The following is a 22,760-nucleotide window of genomic DNA, read 5'->3' on the forward strand; positions in this document are numbered from 1 at the left end:
AGTTCTTGTGTTTCTTCAAAATGCGGGTGGTTTTCCCCGAGAGTGCGCCTATATATGGAATAAACGCAGTGCCTGCCTCCTCCCTCGTGATTTATTCCGACTCCACAGGTTTTGTTGTAGTGGTTCGGCGGAGAGCACGTTTAATCTACCACTCTGAGTACCCACTTTTTCGAAATACAGTTCTCAGATGTTCCAATTCCTGGGGTAGACTCGCTGCATCAGAGATAGTGCGCTCCCTATGTACTGGAGTTTTAAGTACCCCACTCCTCTGTGAAGCGTGATGGCAGCTGTCTGCGTGCAAATAAAGATCAGTGTGCGTTGTCTTCCGAAACATTCCATGACCTAGGGTGCCGTTAGCCCTTCTCTTGACCAAGACGTCAAGGAAAGGTAATATACCCTCCGTTTCAGTCTCCATAGTGAATTTGATGTTGGGGTGTATGGAGTTTAGATGTGTAAGGAAGTCAAGGAGTTTATCCATACAATGTGGCCAGATGACGAACGTGTCGTCCACGTAACGGAAAAAGCAAGTAGGTTTCCATTAGGATGACGACAGGGCTTCCTCCTCGAAGTTCTCCATGTACAAATTCGCTACCACCGGTGACAGTAGGCTACCCATGGGGACTCCCTCCATTTGTTCCTAGTATTCTTCTTTAAAAAGAAAATACGTCGAAGAAATGCCTAAAATGTTCAGTGGTCTTCTCGTCAAACTTATGACAAATCATGGTGAGTTTTGAGGTCGTTTCCTTGTTTACGAGGGTACCCTGCAAGAGTCACTTGAATTGATTAAATCTAAAAGAATCTAGGAAAGCTAAGGAATTTAACAGTTCCACACCTGTATAGATCTACTGGGTGTGATTTAAAGATGTTAAACATTAAAATATGAAGATAGGGATACTGATTTGGAAGAACAGGCAGAACCTGAAGCTGAAGGTTTTTGTCCAATCAGTACACGACATTCATCTCTAGGGCAGCAGCAACAGTCCAGTCAAAGTGAGTACGACCTATCTACATGCAAACCGTCGAAATCCAGTGTACTGGAAGATACTGACGACAGCTGACTAGAAAACACTGAAGAAGGCTGTGGCAGTCTTGGCTTCAATTCCTGTAGCATACTAGTGAGACATTATAAGGGCATTAAAAGTATAGCAAATTGCCGGTTAATTGTAAATTGAGCGTCTAGTGAAAGGCAGCAGGAGATCATTTGAAAGAAAACAGTACAAGCTCTGATTGAGCATGTGGTATCACGATTAGATAGAGGGAGGTCGTGTGGATCTACTGTTCACTGTTGGCATCTGCAGATCTGGGCACTAGAAGCGTATAAAATGGATGACTTTTACAATTTCAAAGCTTCGAATTCCTTTATCGACAGTCTTAAAGCTAATATCGCATGTTACTATATTTGTCACACAGAAATAGAAACAAGCCCTTAATAGTATACGTCAGATGACACAACAGTATGTGGATGAAGTGAACGTGTTTATGAGAGAGCAGAGTGTGGAGAGAGAAAATATTTGGAACATTGACCAGAGCCAATTCCACTACGAAATGTCTTCACCCTCAACACTGTCATGCTCTACCCACAGATATACAATTGATGTGGTATTATCAATGACAGACTGATTAGTAAACAAGTTGTACATCTGTTTTGAAGTCACAAAAGTCACTGTTGCCCCATATGTTTCGAAGGAACCTGTCCACGAAACATTCATGCGGAGGCAAGCAAAACTAGAACAAGACCCAAAGATCAACATGAAACGATTTGTAACTTTAGTCCTTTGCGATCACGCAGCAGGTGAAAAGAACGTGTTGTTGCATAATTGATGGTGAGGGTATATGCATCGTCCTCGTCGAGGTGCAATTTGTCCAATCAAAGATGTTATGCTGAAGATATTCCACTACAATCCACAAAACACTACCATCTCTTGGTGGTTACATCTTTCGCCAGTATAAGCTCTACATCAGAAGGATTGCTGTTATGGAAGACTTCAATATTCCAAAATACAAGCGAAGATTCACATAAGTTTGTCATCATGCACTTCGCTCTGTTATGTACAACCAACTTTCTGCAACAGAGGATGTGCATATTTTGCACTAAACTTGGTGAAAAGCCTGTTTGACACTGACATACCCACATCACCATTTAAAAATGTAATTAATGTCACGTTTGTTATTGGACTGATTGAATACGTAAGTGATATTGATCATAGAAACGTGGATTTAGTGAGGTGTTGTCTTTGTTCTCGTCCGCATTGTTTTAACCACTCCAGCATCTGCAGAATGAGGATTAGTATAAGTACTATCAGGTATGTAGGATATGTGTGTTTTGAGCTATATGATTACTTTAGGCAGAGTATTTTTGCACTGTTGACTGAAAATTCTTGTTATACTGTCGTCATTGAATTACGTGTTAATATTCTTCCAGTTCCCTATTTACCTTTCACTTACATATTGTTACTTTATTTCTCTCTATTAAAATACTGCTCTTTGTAGAATGAAACGTTTTTCATGGAAATTACACAGACCACTGGTTTTTCTGTGATCAGGTGTTATTTTATACATGGTTTTGTGCGGTTCCGAAAATTCGTTGTCAAAGCTGTCCCTTGTTAGTAAGAAGTACACAAGTAGCACGTCACTTTATTTACTAATCAGGCGAAGATGAAGTATTTGAAAACTCATCATCAAAATTGATACTGAACTGTTAATAGGGATGTAGTCAAAGGAAATTTACAATTGTGACTTCATGTTCTGCAGGGGCTGCAGGAATAGAAGTGCGTGTGCTCTGTAGGAAAGGGCGTGTCTGACATCTGCTGTACCCACAATGATTAACAAGACCTCTTCAGGAGTTTTCACAGGGTTCATCTTTGTTGACATATCTGTACCCTTATTTATTACAGAGTAAGAGGTGGTTCCAGATGAGAAGCGATAGTGAGGTGCGACATACTGTCCAGAGCCCTCGAGACCACACCGGAATTTTCAGCTAGAGGAAGAGCACGAAGTGGCTGACTCACCGCCGACGGATCAGAGTTCAAGCTGCTGTCTTCACAGATTATCATTTACATACAATGTTTCGGGATTTTTTGTTTCCTCGTTCTTGCAACAGGTTTGCTCCCAACCGAAGTCAGTTTTACGATATAAGTTGCTACATTTTTAGTCATGAAATAAAATGATCCATCTCTGTAACCGCTACGAATCAGCTGATGATTGAAAAATTACGCAGTAGCGCAAAAATCAAAATTTATTTCAGACCACGACCGTAACATATAATCGTGAGTGCTGTCCATTAGAGACAAGGCGACAGAGGAATAAAAATCGATATCGAAGTATATTTTTGTGCAGCAGCAAGCACGTCATGAGGAAATATGGTAATCTCTTCAGAAATAGAACACAAGCTATGATATGGATGTGGTAGGATATCAGTGGCGTCTTTTTTTTAAAGCAACCATCCTGACATATTCCTTAAGCCACAAACGAAATCCTAGCGATGTTTAAAGAGAAGTAACAGAAAGAGATTTGGTATCTCTCCACTCGAAGCGAGAAAGGCTGTACCGTTCGTTATGACGATTTGTCTTCAGTACCACTTAACAGAATGTCCTCTCTGCCATGTTTACTTCCAGGTAACAGTCAAAATGTCATAAAACTGTTTTGTTTACTTGATTTTTAATGTTATTAATTTCGTCTTCTTCGTGAAGACACTGAAAAAATAGTCTTACTAACGGAGAAAATCTCTCCAAATATCTTTCTCAGACCACTGATAACAAGATAGTATACAAGTATTTGAAAGAAGCAGTAGGAACGTTAAAGGTAGCAGGATTGGTGAAACCATACAGTGATATCGTAGGTTGCTGTTTGCAAGGTCTGAACCCTGTGAAGCGATGTGAAGTGTTCTACATACTTCTTCGTTAGTCATAGGAAGAGCCAGGGGTATTGGTCTTGTTACAACCCCTTTGGGGAAGTGTAGTGCAAATGAATTTGATCATTATCTTAGCTCTGTATGGCCCACAACATCACTGTGCACGAGGTTCAAATCTATGTTACTTATAATCCGTCTTGATTGTAAAGATGTTTATTAACGTGGACGGTTTCGGTGCCTCTAGAACCACCTTCAGATCTGCAAATTTCGGTTACAGGACGCAGCATGTGAAGGTTGTTGCTTATGGATGAGTTACTCCTGTAACCGAAATTTGCAGATCTGATGGTGACCGAAACCATCCATGTGAATAAATAATTTTAGCAGTCAAGACGGATTATAAGTAACATTGTATAACCAGTGATTGTGGTATAACACCAGACATTATATCTGTTATTGCAAAATGTGAGGTTCAAAGCATTAAAAAAATTGTTTCACTTCATTTTTCTAAGGACAATGTGACATAATCTTTTCACGTGACTCTACTGTATTATAACTAATATGCCATTTACACTAAAACCCAAAACAATTAAACATTTCTCATGTTAAATACGTATGTGTACCTCTGTGAAGGTGTTAGTGAGATGTGACGCGTCGTCTCCTTCTCTATAAGTCGTTCCTTGGGTGACTTTCCCTCTACCAGAAAGGTAGGGGACAAGGTGGTAATTCGAAACAATTTACACACTTTCGCTTCTAGCCAGATGAGTACTTGATCTTTAAAATATTTTCTTATTCCTTATCCACTTCATTGTACTCCAGTTTTTTCCTGCATTACAATATTTTCTCTGCCAAATTGAAGGTTTTCCTATTTTCCAAGTCACAGCATTGTCCTTTGTTAAATTATTTCTTATTAAGGTGAACGACCGACGCAGCATTCCGTAACCGTCAATACTTTATATAGGATGTCTTTTCTAAGAGTCTTTATGTGCCTTTCTCTGGAGTTGTAGCAAATATTTGCCATTTCCGTTTGGAATTGTGTAGCTAGGCTGAATCCTAACAAATAATGCAACTTGTATTTCATATGACGGCTAGTGTCTACAGAAGGCGTCGGTTTGTTACCCGTTACACACAAAACGATTTTTTGAGGAGGAGAATTTTACGTGCCAATTCGATAGAGTGCGCCCAAATTTAATCCAGTGCAATATATATGTATAACTTGGCATAATAGTCTGTAACTAAAGAATTAACCATATATTTCAAATAGAGTTAATGCATTATACGAGACTTAAACGTGTAGATCTCGAAAAAATTACAAATATTGCACAAAACACAACCTTACGTCTAAGAACAATAAAAAAATAGAAGATGGTGGAATCTGCTTAGGTAGTCTCTAGAGTACACTCCGTCATGTGATTCTAAGATTGGTAACTAGACTGTAGTATCTAGGTGCTTGAGTTCCTGGGAATACTATCCTCTTGGCACAAGAGTTTCTTCTTCAAAATGGAAAGCTCTTTAGACTGCAAGATGAACTTTATAAACGATCACTGACTTCTGTTCATATCCTTTCATCAGGATTCGAGCCGTATTGCATTAAAAGATAGGCTTTATTGAGAGAAAAAAAAATTTTCCTTACGCACCTGTGCCTAAACTGAGTTGTACTAATGCTAAAACATATTATCAGCAATTTCTAGAAACTCGCTTTAGTAGAAATTTGTCTTCGCATTGCGGATTTGACAAGTATTGCCAATAAGACGTGTGTAAAAATATCAACTCAACTGTGTTGGTGTGCCGTGGCAGTTAATTTCCGTAGACCCTGTCGTTTCGTTTCCTCGCCTCTATTAAAGTGTCACACAACGCAAAAAGAAGGAAAGGAAAAAAGAAGCTAACTAAATGACCCAGAACGGTAAAAAGTGTTATTAAATGCTGTAGTTGTAATGTTGATTATAATTAGACACTGCGAACGATAAGACGTCCTTTCAAGTACAAGGAAAGTCAATCTGCTGCTGGTTGCTGCAACCAGAGTTCACGGAACGGAAAATCAGAAGGGAACTTGACGATAACATTCGGTGATGGCATCGGGTGTCTAAACATATATAAATGAAAATATAACGCAGACATCTGTTATAGTCCTGTCGAGTACAATGAAGGCTTCTCTGTTGCTTGTTGCTGGTAAGTATTGACAGAATTTATAAACTTTCATTCACGATAAACATTTTTTCCTTACCTCAATTTTACATAATTTCTCATGTATTGATCCGTTTGAAAAGCTATTTGTACAATCCAGGGAGTACATTTTATTGCCGCAATTGGCGACGTAAAATTCGGAATGGAAAACACCTTAGAGGTTCGGGAATGTTCTAGGACGATTTTTTCATATCCTTTGCTCGTGAACAATGGTAGTTCATAGATAGTTGACGAAAGGTATTTGTTTTGCCTATATGAAAAGTATGAATGGTTTGAGAGTAAGTCTCTAGCAATTACAAAAATATATATTGTAGGTACAGTCTTATTAATCTTATAGGTACACCCGTAGTCATCTTGTTAGAGTCGTGGAATATCAGTTTGACGATGAGGAGATTGAGCTTGTTCAGCATATTCGTAAAGCCCTCGAACTCACTAAACAAAAGAATCATTCTTCGTCTTCTCTGCCATCTCAGTCCTATCGATTCAAGAAGGACGAGACGGACACAGCAACCTACAGACATTGTGCTTTGAGAACCATCTCTTTCGTGGATGAATTTCATTTCATTAAGACGTTTCCAATAATTCTCACACTCGCAACTGCATTTCCTGCAACCAGTTTTATGTGGTCGTTCCACTTTAGGTCTCTTCGTGCAATTACTCCTAGGTATTTCCTGGTTTTAGTGAATTTTCGCCAAGAGTGTAAATGACGTGTTGTGGGTTTTTTCACGTGTTTATGCGCAGTGCAGGTTTCCATATCCCTGCAGTCTTTTAACGTAACAACCTCGCTACAGACATCAATCGTATGGAATTTCCGTCGGTACCAAAGGATCATTTACGTAGAGGGTGTTAAAAAAAGTATTTCATGCACTGAAAGATGATTGTATGGTCGAAACAAAAAAAAAAAAAAAAAAAAAAAAAGAATCCAGTAGACTTTAAAATGCATTCCTTATTTCGAATGAACACTTCTTAATCTTCGCTATTATGAAGCTTATCTCGTCTACTGTAAGCTGTTTCCGAATCGATCATCAACAGAGTGCAGTAAGCAACTGAGTAAACCAGTGGGACCACATTACATTCTTGTTGTATCATAACATATTACTCACAGATACTCTCCCGAGTATAAAACTGCACAGTCAGTAGGAACAAAGCATCTAATACGAAGATCGATGTTTACCGACAGAACTTAGGCAGTTACAAACCGATCACTACTACACAAGTGTTTTGCAGTGTACATCAACGATAGAAATGTAAAAAAAAAGGAGGCAACGAGCGGCAGCCTTCCTGTAGGACGTTGTCTGGGTGAATTTAGAAATCAGAATAAAAGGTTTCCCATCTCCAAAACGATTAAAAGCTACATTTGGTAAATAGCTAATGACACTGAATTCACGCAAATGCTGGAAACAAAGGTAATGCGGTAAATAAACAGAATGCCCCTGCGCAAAGCTAGATGTAAAAAACACGAGTAAAATAAACGCTAAAGATGTTAATTAGTAATCAAATAATTTTAATAAAAAATTTAACTGCGACTAGCAACACTGCATAGAAACTCTAATGCGTCACACAAATCACGATAATGCTGTCTCTTTGAAAATATTTAGTCGTGACCAGAAGTAATTAATTCTTTATCTGATACTATTCGAATAGTGCCGTAGAATTTTTCCTTCAGGGCAAATACCTCTTGCCAATACTAGTGTTGTGTAGAGATATATCATTTACAGGACACACCATAAAATCAGAAAAATTACTTGGGCTACAAGATAGCCAGTTTGCGTTTGTCACTCAAACGTGTATTGAACTTATATCACTTTTCGTTTCAACTGATTGCTGCGTTAGCATAGCATTGCTGCACGATATAAAGAACCGCAGCTACTACAGCTTTCTATTACAATAACCACTTGATTGAAAATGAGTGGTCAATTTAACGGATCCTTTTTTCTTTTAACTATATTCTTCACTTGACACTTTTTCGGAAGTTATGATAAGAGGATACGATTACGTTGATGGCTAACGGGTTGGGTCAGTAAAGATTGGTTTGACAAGACAATTCTAGTTTTCCAAGAAAGATACTATTATACTGGCATGCGTATACCACAATTATAAAACTACAATATGGTTCTTACTTTGCGATGAGTTGCTTGCAGTGCGATGTAATGCTTATTATGATATTCAGTATAGACAGTAGCCTCTTTTTGATTAGCAATAAGCTTGAATAAACTTGGCCCATACTGCTTTTTTCGTTAATGCTAAATATTTTCTTGGACATGTGCTACGCACATACACGTGCTCCCTCACTTATGTCTTACCTTCCCACTTATTATGACACCATTTCCCGCACAATTTGTCATTTCTGCTCCAAGACACACGTCTGTACAACAATGCACATTGTACGCAACGCACCCCTCCGCGCATTCTTACGCCTACGATATTATCGTGACATGAAATGTATGTCATGTTTCTTACAAATATAACATCCAAGCCATTGTCAGAGTATTTACTACAACTTCAAATAATTATTTGTTATTTATTCTTCCAGCATATATTACAATCACATTTACGATGGAATTCGCAAGTACATACAGTTTCAAAAATGGTTTTAAACTTATGAAATTAAGTATCTGGAAAATACGTGTGGCACTGAGTCGTAGTTTTACAAGCTATTACATAGGGCCTGCATTTGTGATCAAAATGGAGTTTGGTATTTTCCTTGAGAAACAGCAGGCTTCAATTTTCTGGCAATTACAGGGAAAAAACTACAATGTTTTTCGTAAGCTGTTCAAAATACGCACCGGTTCTGTTAGAAATAAGGTATCCGCTGCACTTGCAATGAACTGTGAATACGGTTTACGGTATCACCAAGTACACATAGCTCTAAAAGTATGGATCTTAGAGCTCATGTCTTCCGGATATTTTGCTTGTGTTTTCATTTAAACTACTACCTCCCAGACTACGGAATACATTTTCTACGCTGTGTATATTGTGAACAGTTATAGACATATCACAGCTTCTTTCCGACTATCACTTCAATGGTTCAAATGGCTCTGAGCACTATGGGACTTAACATCTGCGGTCATCAGTCCCCTAGGACTTAGAACTACTTAAACCTAACTAACCTAAGGACATTACACACATCCATGCCCGAGGCAGGATTCGAACCTGCGACTGTAACAGTCGCACGGTTCCGGACTGACCGCCTGAATGACGAGATGAGTGTGAACGAATACATGTGTGGGGGGAGATGTTATGAGGAAAATTAAATGATCAGACAGTACAGAGGGTAATTTAATGAAAAACTTGTTACAATTTTTGGAAAAACTGGTTACTAAACACGTGAGTGCTTAAAGAGTATTATTAATAATTGACAGTTGAAAAACAGAGGTGTTTGTTTCTTTACTTCTCTCTCTCTCTTTGTATGTGTGTGTGTGTGTGTGTGTGTGTGTGTGTGTGTGTGTATGTTCATTTGAATTATTTCTGCAGTGAATTACCGAATAAAATCATAAATCAGGTCCAATATCCGGTATTCAAAATGGTTAAAATGGCTCTGAACACTATGGTACTAAACATCTGAGGTCATCAGCCAGTAAAACTAAGAACTACATAAATCTAATTAACTAAGGAGATCACACACATCCATGACCGAGGCAGGATTCGAAACTGCGACTGTAACAGTCGCGTGGTTCCGGACTGAAGCACCTAGATCCGCTTGGCCACCGCGGCCTGCTATCCGGTATTTTCGTACATTGACCACTAAATAGCATTTCCGAACTGTATCGAATATTGTTCGGAATAATTCAAGGAACGAGGCTTAGATGTGGGCGACATTGCCCATACTGTGATTCCGAGTTGATGAATACCATAAGACTTTAGTTTGCTGAATCAATTTGGTTTCTTACGGAGGACACTTCCTTCCTCCAAAACGATCACTATCCGTGGGTATAAAATGGGTTGGTCAACGACAACGAGTTAGGCATTCAATCATGTGTGCTTTTTTCGAGTCGCTTGGAATGCTTTGCCGCTCTTTCGACCTACGATTAACTTCTGCTGGAAGGGGAGAAAGTTGTGTATAGGATCTTGAAGACATTTTCTCACATCCAGATACCTTTCCACTACAGAGTGATATTAGTTGATATTGCTCTATCAAATACGTGAATGTTGGCTAGGTGGGTCTTTTGAGACAATTCAACGAAACCTAATTCTGTGGCGAATCAGTTTCAGAAAAGCGAAATCAGTACTTCGACCTCCTCTCCTTGATTTGTGGCGAGGGCGACAGTACGGTCAAAGAGTGACTTAATAAGTGAAGTAGATGTATATACTGTAACAATACATGTTAAGATTTTTTGTCAGATTGGTTAGTGACTGTGTAATTTAAATGTCATGGCTGCTTTCGGGATTTGCTTTTAACAAAGCTCCGAAGTCTTTTAAACGTGTATGAAGCTCTTATTATTTTGACAGAAACTTAGTAACGTATCATTCGAACTGTGGCGGGCCTTTGCATTTCTATGGAACCTTTTTCGGCACATACAGGTCTAAGATGCCGTTTGCAAATACTCTTAGAATTTACCATTTTGTGCTTCACACCCCCATCATTCAAAGAGCTGAACATTCGATCTTGACAGTTAAAATACACTGCAGCTAAATTGCTGATATTTCCGCTGAGCTCGAATGCTTTCCTATCTTCATTAACATTCTTTTGACACCAGAAGCCGTTGAATTTGTATCAGCCCAATGATAATAAATGATTCGCGAACTTTGATCTTTTCGCAGAACATGTAAGAGATTTCCCTATTAGTCGCTTCTGTAACTAAAATGCTGGAGGTACTTGTCAGAAATGGAATGAAATGAGCTTATGGAATTTGTCAGAAATATTGTCCAGAACGGTCTCATACAAAACCAGCCAATGGCACCAGTTTTAATCGAATAGCTCTTTCATTTAATAGCTATATGCATTTTGAGAGTTAGTGACTGGTGTTGCAATCCTTTTACACTTGAGAAGTAAAGAAGCATAAGGCTAACATGTGATACATACTGCAATGCGCACACAACACCTCTTGTAGGAATGGTGAAAAGAGGACTCCAGCTTTATTTAAGGAACAAAAAAGATACAGCATTAATTACTTTTTGCTAGCTTAGGACAATAGTTTCCGCATTTTTTTCACTCTTCTGTGTTGTAGTAACAAAATTTTTGGATCATTTGTGTGCGTGTGTGATATTAAACGACTTTTCCCATGAGGTCCCCTGTTTACGTTCTCACTGCAACTAAAAAGACAGAAAATATAAATCTTGCAATGTAGGTTCTGCTATTCTAGGAAAATATTTTTGGAACATCTTCTTACGCATATCATTCCGCCTTCACAATATAGAGACTGACTCGTGCTTAACACTGCATTCACAGTGTTTGTTTCTGTATATTGAATTGTAACATAAGACGTCACGTTCTCCGTTGCCTCTATGAAGTGTTAGGTGTGTTGATAGATAATTTTTCTCATGCGTCACATTTCAAATGTTTCTTTAAATATTATAGGAGGGGCTTACAAACGTAAGACGTATTGCAATAATGAACAGCAATGTAAAATGCGCTACTAATCACTAACTAAACAAACTACTATCCAAGGGGATTAAAGAAAGGTAAAAGATAAGTACGAGCAGGCAAATAAAAAACAATGTTAAACAATACGTAATATGAACAAATAAAACAGAGGGAGAATCATGTAACAATTAGAAAGCAAAATAGGGGCCATATAATAAACGCTATGGAAGAAAGCGAGTACAATGAAAAAACTCTTATATTCTTTACAGATAACTACGTAGTGAAACTGGCAACAAGTATCCAACAAATCAATTGCATAATAAAACCAAACTGCAATTACTGGAAACACATTTGTAGATCACAGAGTATAAAGAGAAGTACAAGAGCCCTGAAGTTACCATATTGAGCTCTCATTCCAAAGAACAGACGGAAACATATCCAGTCATGTTAAGAGCAAACTACAGATCCAACAGCGAGAGGATGCATTGTCTTCTTGGTAGATGCCACTGTGCCGAAGAACATTAAGCTCTATGGAGGGGTAGACAGGGTCCCAAAGCACAAACGCATACTAGTTTAGATCAATTATGTCGTCTATTATGAAGAATCACCGACACGAATACATTCCCAGACCATAACACTCCCTCACTCATTGCAGGTTCTTTGCATTGAGACGTTTCACACCGTACGCGCCACCCGCCTTATACCCGATCGAGCATAAAACGTTTTTCGCCTAAAACGGCCATTCAAAACAGGTCCAGTTCAGGTATTGGAGTGAATATTGAAGGCTTCGTCGCCGATGAAAAGCGTGAGCGTTCGAATCTGGGACCTGCTGTGGACGCCAGTAAACAGCAATCTTCGCTTAATGATTGTTGAGCAGACACTGTTGGTAACCCCTTGGTTCACCTGGGGCGTCTTTTCCTCGACTGTTGCATGCCTGTTCATCCGTACACATCTGCGCAGCTGTCTTTCACTCCTGTCATCTATGGGCCATGCTGCCCCACTGGTCATGGCGTCGATTTTGGATCGTGCAGTTTTGCCATGCACAGTACACTTTCAGCAGGCCGACACGTGAACAGTTTAAAAACTGAAGCGTGCATCCACCCTTGGTCCGAAAGGCAATAATCATACCCATTTGGACGTGAGATAAATAACTTCTTTTTGTTTTATGACAACGATTCTACTGTCCCCCGCGGCTCCCTGACGCGCTTTATATAGCTTCCACTGTTAGTGTTGCACCCTACCGTCATTGAGTGGTTATCTCGTGCTGATGCCGAACAAAGGCGGTGGTCACACTTCTGTGACAGATCCATGTATGTACTAGTATCTTGGACTTAACGTAGATAGTGAAAGATCTCTGATGCCTCCGTCATAGAATATGCGGGCTGTTTGATGTCAGAACCAATGAAGAGCCCAGCTTTTTCAGCCAAATATCTGGCTAACTTTTAGTGGGGCAGAACCTTACTAGAAAGGGAAACATTTCCAAACATAAGTGAGGAAAGTACTAATATTGTCAATCTATTTGTGAAATAATATCAATCCAACAAGAACTTGAAAGACAATTGCATTTGTATATTGGAGTTAGAAATTACTGCGAGAACTTGTCCGACATGAACGTAGTGTCTATGTCACTGTTGGTTCTTTCTTTTTTATTTTCTGGGACATGCGGACTGTTCAACAAATGACCAATCTTTCTGTTATATACATCATAGCTAATTACCGTGTGGGGTGTTAGGCGGACAGATTGGATTCCATTACCAACCTTACGGGTAGCGATTTCCAGTTACAGCATTTAGCTTATAGCCAGGAGAGTATTTAGCATTATTCAATGAAAGTATGTAATTTTAGGAGGGTACACTCAGTACAAGGGATAAATTACTCGCGGCAATCGTAGTACTGCACTTATGCCATTGTTGCTCCCAGCTGGAGTGGCAAGAGTATTCAGCTTTCGTCGAACGGATTTCAACTATCAGGTTTTTCCTAGGCCACGTGTCTCCTGTGCCAAACGCAATTATCGTATGATAGTTGAAGCCACTAACGATTAGCGTGACGTATATGCTGCGATGTATTGGTACTACTCTTATGTAGTTCAAATAATCCATGGGATGATGTTAGGCACTTACCACATTTGAGCGCTCTTTGGATTATTGGGTTGATATTGTAGGGTCGAGCGGTGCATGCCTGCTTTCTTACCACGTCGAAAAATTATCTTTGCCCAAATTTTAGCGAAGCATCACCGAGTAAAGCGAATGCAAGCAAATACAAGACGCATTAAAATAAGTATTTAAAAGTGGTAAAAAATGTTAGTCTCCTGGAAAATTGTTATAGCAAACGTCAAGATGCTAATTCTACAATAAACTGATATTTTTTCGGACAGTGAAATAACTCACATTGTCTTCCTACGATTATTGCTTGAGAATGAAACGAAGTAACAAAGACTATCAAATGCAATAAAGTTTGCGGGATTGTGTATATTAGTGTTAGTAATTTCCAATTTATTTATTAAGCTGGGACAGTCAGTAAAAACGTCCCCTGTCATCGATTAAACACAAAATATTCCCCAGTTCGTAAATAATTACGGTTCACTATAGAGTTCAACGTATCAGAATTCACGTAAACATGAGTAAATATTATAATTTAATGATAATTAATAATAATTACAAATTATTGGTGAAATTTCCGTCCTACCTGTTGTATTTTCACCCAAGTGTGCATGCTCTCGTATTGCGATGCAGTACGTCTTCATATATTCTTCATAAATGTCACAAATATCCGGTATTCCCTTACTGTAGCTTCACTGAATGTAGTCACATGGTTTTCATGTACGTCGAAAAGACTGTCAAACTCAGAGTCACACTATGAGACAAAATCAGTATCATTACCAAACGGTGGAGATATGTTAGCACGTGGAAGAGTTCGTGGTAAGGGTCAGTAGAGTTGCACTATACCTCAGTTTTGTCACGCTAGCAGACGGTGCACATATAGCATACAGTAGTGTCGAAGTCGTAAGTGGGAGAGTTGCACTAACAGCCATGAGACGAAATAGCGATCTGTAATTACGTTCATCGATTTTTGCAGCACTGCTAGCAGTGGCGGAGGTCCACGGACAACCAGAAGAGTCGACCACCGCCAGCATCGGAAATGAGGAACTAAGCATCGGCAATATCACGGCTGAGAGTAGATTTCTGGGGAGGTCGTCTTACACAGAAGATGACGATGATACCATTTGTGTCGCAGCAGACAACAAGTTCTACTTGTATGCTAATTCGCTGAAGCTGTATTCTTGCTACAACCAGTTACCGAAAGGTAAGTTAATTCAAATACCTCTATATTCTGTGCATTTTTGACAATATAACACCAGATTGTTTTGCATCATATTTTGCCAACGATTCTTCCTTCAATGTGAAGACATGAATGAAACCAAATTATCAAGAATCAGTGACTACCCTTACCTCACCGAAATTACGAAATTGCAACTTTTCATGATTCTCCACCAAAACCACTCAGAGCAATTTGCTGTGCATATTTAGTCTACCTTTTACACTAACTTTCTTTTCCGGTAAGACTGCTGCATGTTTTTAACTTCTACACACCTTTGAATTCTTTTACGGGGATTATGTCATGTAACGCGACATCAAGTTCGAATTGGGCTACAATTTCAAAATTTTACGAAAAGATATTTGAACAGGTAACGTAAGCTGCCAAAAGTGCCGCGGTCCATAGCGTGTAGTTAATTTTCACAGTGAATGTATTGGCAGCGTTGTACACACATATACTAAGTTAAACACTATAAATCGATAGGGAACGTACACTTTTCATCGTTCTCTGTAGAAGGCCGAAAAGTGGGTTTGTGTGTACAAACAATACCCGTCATACGCTTAGGAACAAGTAGAAATAGGCTTCTAACTTTAGAAAAGTTTAAAATTTAGCGACGCGTTGACGTAGTGACGAAGAAATAGGTGAATTGGGCAATGATAAGTGAGCGTTCTAGATTACATCTTATCTGAAACATAATGCTAGCATTAAATTAGGGCACACACTTATTCAGTCAGTTACATATCTACAATGTAATATCAGATCGAAATATGCTACTTACGGACGATGAAAAATGTACTAGTTATTAACCGTATAACGATTGCAAAAAATGTCCGAAATTTCAGGCATTTATAAATAGCAGCATACCTCACATTATAATTAGTAGTCAGTAAAGGCCGTAAAAAGAACCTGGTAAAAGCACGTTACTTAGGCGAAACTAAAGTATCTCGAAAAAAGGATAGGGAAGTGGCGTTGTCGTAGTACTACTTAAGATTTCCACTGAATTAGAAATTATGCCTGCATGCATGTTGGTTACCACGGGAGTAGCGGTTACATGAAAGTTAAATAATGAATTTGTAGACGGAAATGTCTAGAAAAAAAGCGGGAAATTCTAAATGTATAGTAAGTTTGTTACTATACAACCACGACATTATTTAGCTTGGCTTTTCGTGGCCACTGTTGTAGGCAGGCTGATACATTGCAGCCATCAGGAACAGTGGTCAAGGAAAATGCACCTTCTATCGAAGCTTTCAGGAGAGCTGTACTTATTTTGTGAAATTATTCATCGTGTCCTAGCAAAATATCACTATTAAAACTCACGTTGAACCGATCGAAACACCCCAGTCCCAGGTGCAATACTATTGCGGACGATTAATAAACAGAAGGTTGCTTCGCATCTCGCACAAAGCTGAAGTCCGTAACTTCACAGAGATCGTGCAGAGTCACATTGGCGCAATTTCAAGAGAATAATTTTTCAAACTCTAACAAAATGTGGATCTTCTAGAGTTGTGGAAAATGAAAGGTCTCACCTCTACAAACTTTTGGTCTCTCTCAAAACAATTAACAATTTGGTCATCTTGCGCTCTCCACACTCTTCATCCTGAGTGATGGATAACGGTACCGGATTCATTCAGTGTTTCTACAGGGTGATATTTTCCAACGTGTTGGATCGATGTGCCGATGAGGAACAAATAAGGTCTAAAGAACTTTTGTCCGGAACTGCTTTCCGCTGTTTCCTTGCAAATGATCGTTTTTCAATTATACGTTGTTACAGAGAATGCGAACTAATACGCGCTGTACCAGGCAGCCACTGTTACAGTATGTGCTGAACATTGTTTACATGTGCCATCAACGCATGCATGTACGCGCCGTAGCATGTTCTGTCTCACAAGTTGTCATCGGCCAGGTCGCATCCGAACAGTGTCAAAGGCAGTATGAATACGCTGGTCCAGTGCCTCCATGTCTGGAATGGGCTGTGTATACATTATACTCTTGAGATGGTCATTTGCCTCTCCGTAAGTAAATACCATGTCCGCCTTCTCTCGATTCGAATACGGAACCATTGTGTATAACGCCGTATCACGTCCACCATAAGGTGAAAGTGAATCGGACATAAAATTACTAATTACTGTTGCATGAGAGGGTGCTATCTCACGACGTATGAAGAACAGTACCGCCCTTTAGGAGGAAACCATGCATATGGTAACTGTGGCTACGTGGTACAGCTATTACTAGACCGCAGTCTCTGCAACAATGTACGATTCAACAAAAGGGCTCTAGCTTGGAAACCATGCATATCCGAAAATAAATTCATTGGAATTTTCTGTTCCCTAATCTTCTATTCGATGAATCCACGATGGAAGAAATCACTCATTATAATTCCATACACGTGTATGTTCGTTATATTTCACCGTGCCATCACATTTTAACATGAATCATGTATTTAGTTTAATGCAGGTCGACTTGTATTCGACGTACTCAGTTTTTCGTACTTCTTCATATGTTTCATATTTGGTGTGCTATTTTCATGTAGACGTAAAGAGTGTATTGCTTAATCGTTTAACGCATTTAAGTGTACCATGAGAGACCTTTAGACATATAGAGCACTGACACGTTATCAAACGAATCTTATATTACTATAAAAATTGTCTAATGTTTCCTGCTTTATTCTCTCAGAGATGCTTAAACGGGAGAACTGTCTGCCTCCGCTCTTTCGTTTGAGTATTTTTATCCCTTCCCGCAGACACAAAAAGCAGAGAAAGTTGCTATTTTCAGAAACGAAGACAGTTTTATTATCATGGGAACCGCTGGTTCGATAAAATGCGCCAGGAGTGTGTGTCATACAATATGCCTCACTGGCAGCCCAATAATACTGGTTTAAGCACACACAGAAGTTACAGCAACTGATGACTGGCGATCTTGGCTAGCACCCACCTCGTGAACCCCCTGACAATGAAAGGAGTCGGGTTTTCACTTGGACCAAGGAAGAGAATGGATATATACCGTGACAAACACATAGGCTCATTTTCGACACACAAAATACGATTGCCCGAAACGTCACAGATTCTTTGAAATTTTCAAATGCGTCCGTTATTGCTGCACATGTGAGTTAAAAAACGGTGGGAACTTTGAACATCAAAACGAACACACACAAACACACAAACACACACACACACACACACACACACACACACACACACACATAAACACACACACACACACAAAGAGAGAGAGAAGTTAAGAAACAAACACCTCTGTATTTTCAACTGTCAATTATTAATAATACTCTTTAAGGACTCACGTGTTCAGTAACCAATTTTTCCAAAAATTGTAACAAGTTTTTCATTAAATTACTCTCTGTACTGTCTTGTCATTTAATTTTCCTCATAACATTTCACCCCACACATGTATATGTTCACACTCATTCCGTCATTAACTGTCGCCTGACGCATGATTTTACAAAAAAGTTTAACTATTCCTTGTCTCTTGTTTTTCGTCAATCACTAACTGCTAACTGACTAACTTAGCTGAAAGTAGCTACCATTCCCCTAGGTGGTCACCATTCTCCATTACGGTTGACACTATTCCTGCAGAGTAGAAGAATCTATCTTTCATGATATGTCTATTGATGTCACGAATCTGGGTGTCGTGCGCCAGCGTCCCCTTAACGTTCTGCAGCTACGTAGCTGAGGGAAAAGCTACTACCATTTTAGCGAGATGCAATGCGAGTAAAAATATTTGATCAATAGTATGCGGACAACAATATGAGAACACTCGACTGATAGGAGAATATATGTTTATAAGCAAGATCCTAGCAAATGATGCTTTACCTCTAAGTGGGATAAATCTTCAGTACGATGCAAAAAACACAAGTTCATTTACTTATTGATCTCAGTAACCTCCATCGTAAAGCACCCACGGCTAAACACATAGAACACTGGACAGACAGTTGCAACGTATTGAGGGCATGGAACAAGTACCATTCGTGATTAAATACAACAATGGAACTCGAAATGCCCCTCCCCCCCCCCCCCCCCCCAAAGAAAAATATTACAGGAATGGTTTGTAAGAAATAAGTGATATTCGATTGGCGACTGGGTCTTACAGCGGCCGTGATACTATCAAACATAACAGGCAATATTCGCACATACATCTTGAGCAGCATGGTTTGACACTTCAGAGGTTCCGTACAAAGACGAAATTCTCTACAAATAATTTTTTCCAAATACATAGTACTTTGTCATCGAGAATGTTTTCTCAGTAAGTTTTTTGAATTCAAAATCTCTTTCGTTAGTTCACAGCGAATGAACTGTACTCTGTGACGTCTCGCTTTGTCTCGGCTCGATGGTGATGGTTGTACCAGTTTTGCGAGGAAATTGCGTTGTTAATTGTCATTCCGTCGAGAAGGCGACGCTACGTCACGTATTCAGCAACTACACGATGTGTGTGTGGTTTGAGGTTTTCGGGCGCTACACAGCGTGGTCATCAGCGCCCTTACACGATGTAATTATAGAGATAACATACCGTTGAGCAATGTTAAGAATGCGTCGTACTTCCGTCTAAACTTATTCCTGTTTACAGTTAAAATGCCACTAAATCACTTCTCACTTTTATGATATCCGAAGTATCAGTCATTTCCAAAAACACACTTCAAATATCCATTAAATGATGTACGCCACTCCAAGAATTAATGTTGGATTAAAATATAATGTTCTTCATAATCATCTGTCCCTACACTGAACACACTCACCGATTTTTCATTCAGAGTACTGGGTCTGTTAGCATCGGCAATTCTGACTTTGACGATAGCTTCTGACAACACGGCTCAATTCTAAGTTTTCCGTGATTGCGTTTGTCTGTTGCCTACTCAAAAATGGCTCTGAGCACTATGGGACTCAACTGCTGAGGTCATTAGTCCCCTAGAACTAGAACTAGTTAAACCTAACTAACCTAAGGACATCACAAATATCCATGCCCGAGGCAGGATTCGAACCTGCGACCGTAGCGGTCTCGCGGTTCCAGACTGCAGCGCCTTTAACCGCACGGCCACTTCGGCCGGCTTGCCTACTCAAGTCGAATAATTGAGTTTATGTCGGTATCAGTCTCATTCTGTGTCCTTTGATGTTCGTGACTATTAAGTATCATGAAGGCTAAGTCCCATCACAAATCAGCAATCAACTATCCCGTTATCTGTCCAAACGGTAATCATGATTTACTTCAGTCCAACGTCTGACTTCCAACCGTAAACATGCATACTACTATTGCAACAGTTCAAGAGAGAAGTGAAATTAACATCTCCATTGCCGAATTACATTGTAGTCACACCTAACTTACAGCTTGATGCGGCTACAGCTCTCTCCTAGGATAAATCTTATCTTTGGTCAGTTTATAGTCTGGATTCAAACTTCGTAAATAATAATTTCTTGAATTCTTTCCTTAAAGTTTCTGTTTAGTATCATATAGTATTCATTCATTCAGTCCTTTCTTTATGATAAGTATTAGTACTTACGTAACATTCTTGTTAATCAAATTGACAAGAGTGTAAATTTTTTTGCAGTAGCTGTCATCGCTGTTAAGAAGACTAATTTTACGGTTACTGGAGACGGGCAGTTCTGACCATTCCCAAATCACAAACTCAGAGATCGCCAGATGAGTTCCCAGCAAACGAAACCGAGGTCCCTGAGGTTATCGTCATCTGGCACGTCACAGGATACATGTGTTGCTTACTGAATGCTTCACACGGCAGGAGGATTACGCCCCTAGAGGAACTTGGTTCTAGTGACATCCTCAACTTTCGAAATACGCTATAAATTAGGCTTACTCGCGTTTTCAATCTTCCAACGGTCTGATATAGTACCAATAACGAAAGGAGCTCAGTGACACAGCACACTTGGCAGCAGTTACTACGGTTGTGACATTATTACGGCACTTATAATAACATTCTCCGCCTATTAAGCATGTCTTCGTAAAATGTAGGACAGAGATAATTACTGGCGGAACCCCACATTATCTCTGATGCACAACCATAACATAATGTTGTCACAATGCTGGGAATGAGATTCATGCTGCCTGTAAAAGGCGAAGAGTTTCAGTTGTTTTATCACTAGTAAATTTAAACTGCTATGTTATTTTTATACTTCCTACCTCTATTAAAACATATTTCAATTCCTTGCAGTGTACGTGGTGAAACCAAAGAGTCAGTGCAAACCATACCTGTCAGATTGTCCCAGGAACTAGGAGTATTGCAAGTCCGTTGGCTCAGCTTGAATCGTCTGCGAGGGAGTGAAGACAAAAATGGCTGGCCTGCCCACTGAAGACATCTGCTGTTTACAGAAGAGCCAAGAAACTGCAAGAGCGTCAGATCTTTCTGATTATTTTACGACATGCTGTATATCTCATTACTGTAAAGATTATTGTTAAAACATCACATTTGTATTCTTTTCATCTTTGTGTTGTTTCGGTAATAGTTGTATGCTGACGCAATATAAGTGCAGTTTCATAGCGCCAACTGTTATATTTAAAAAGCACAAGATATTTCTCTATCTACAGGTTCACGTAAATACTTAAAAACATAGGCTTATTATTAATAACATCAAATGCATTTCATCCATTATTCACTCTGACCTTTTATAATGCCAATATCCAGTTCCAAACTTAACATACTGCCACGAGGACACCGGCGGCCGCAGCAAAGACTTACGACTGACGCCACGGCTTCGCCTTACCTGGCCTGGGAAAGAAGTGAAACATTTGTAATCTAGAGGAAATGGTGTCATATCTCACGGTTCTACATGGACTTATTGCAAGCTATTATGCAAAGAAAACTTTAAAAAAATCACGCCAAGATGCGGGTTCAAATTATCGATGTAGTAAAAGTGACCGTGTAACGTCTCAATTACTAGATCTTCTCGATTGAAGCTTAAGCGCAAGTGCGTGCTCAAAGTAATGACTCCGAATTTTTATATGTGAAAACTTATAAAGCTTTTTAAATCCAAGAAAAAAAGCATGATGCAAATGGAATGCTACAAAATAGTGTTATATCAAAAAACAGAAAGATATATCTAGGCAGGTAAAAAAATCGTTATCAGTTGGGTTAAGGAAACCATACATTATAATTTATTCTGTTCAGTACTAAAATTAAATGTAAATCCCAAATGGCCAATAATCACATAATTTGCTTGATAGCGGTAGCCAACAGCAAACACGATGAAGAAAAATTGCTGCACGTTTCGGTCGGCATTTCATTGCTCAACCCAGTTCAATACAAAAGTGTATCTACTTAACCTTAGGCGACTCACTGGTTAACAGAAATGCTATTCAGAAAGTGAGGCTCTGGTAATGCTGTTACTGCATGCAGCGAGGCTAAGAGCAAGTAGCACTAATTCTGCGCTGAGGTGGAGGTCTCCCATTAGCTCAGTGAGATGAGTAAATGCTGTGGGAATCGGAGACTCAGACTCAATGATGTTCATGTTCAGTTTGCGCCAAACATTCTTTTTCAATTAAAGCATCAAACAGTATCCAGTTGACACCTCCAATTGGGGTTGTTGTGTTTTTCTTTCTGTCTTTACTTAAACATTAAGACATAACATAAACTTCTTACATGTAAGACGTCTGCTTTGCTCTGTCCATGAGATAATTAAAAACATTTTAAATTAATAGTGCACACAATAACATCGTCGGTATCCAATGAGGTCCAAAAAAAGCAATACGTAGGGGACACTAAATTGCACATTATGTTACACATTATAATTCCATTCTAGACATCCATCGCCCAGGCGTGTCTTCACAGTGCTGGAACGTAGACACACAAACAAATTTCATTTTTGGGAAAGGTATTCAACTACCTTGTATTTGCAAAGACTTCGCATCTAGCTGGATCATACGTTGCTGGAC

The 22,760-nt window shown here is 39.3% G+C and overlaps 1 protein-coding gene across 1 annotated transcript; it reads left to right on the forward strand.

The window, feature by feature from the left end:
- The first annotated feature begins 5,908 nt into the window (after positions 1-5,908).
- LOC124596318 lies at positions 5,909-21,375 on the forward strand. Its single transcript, XM_047135419.1, has 3 exons — positions 5,909-6,016; positions 14,631-14,858; positions 21,043-21,375. Exons 1-3 carry the CDS (start codon positions 5,989-5,991, stop codon positions 21,102-21,104), a joined length of 318 nt encoding a protein of 105 aa, XP_046991375.1. The 5' UTR covers positions 5,909-5,988; the 3' UTR covers positions 21,105-21,375.
- Positions 21,376-22,760: the final 1,385 nt, after the last annotated feature.

Source organism: Schistocerca americana, chromosome 2, assembly GCF_021461395.2.
Source record: "Schistocerca americana isolate TAMUIC-IGC-003095 chromosome 2, iqSchAmer2.1, whole genome shotgun sequence".
Lineage (NCBI taxonomy): Eukaryota > Metazoa > Arthropoda > Insecta > Orthoptera > Acrididae > Schistocerca > Schistocerca americana.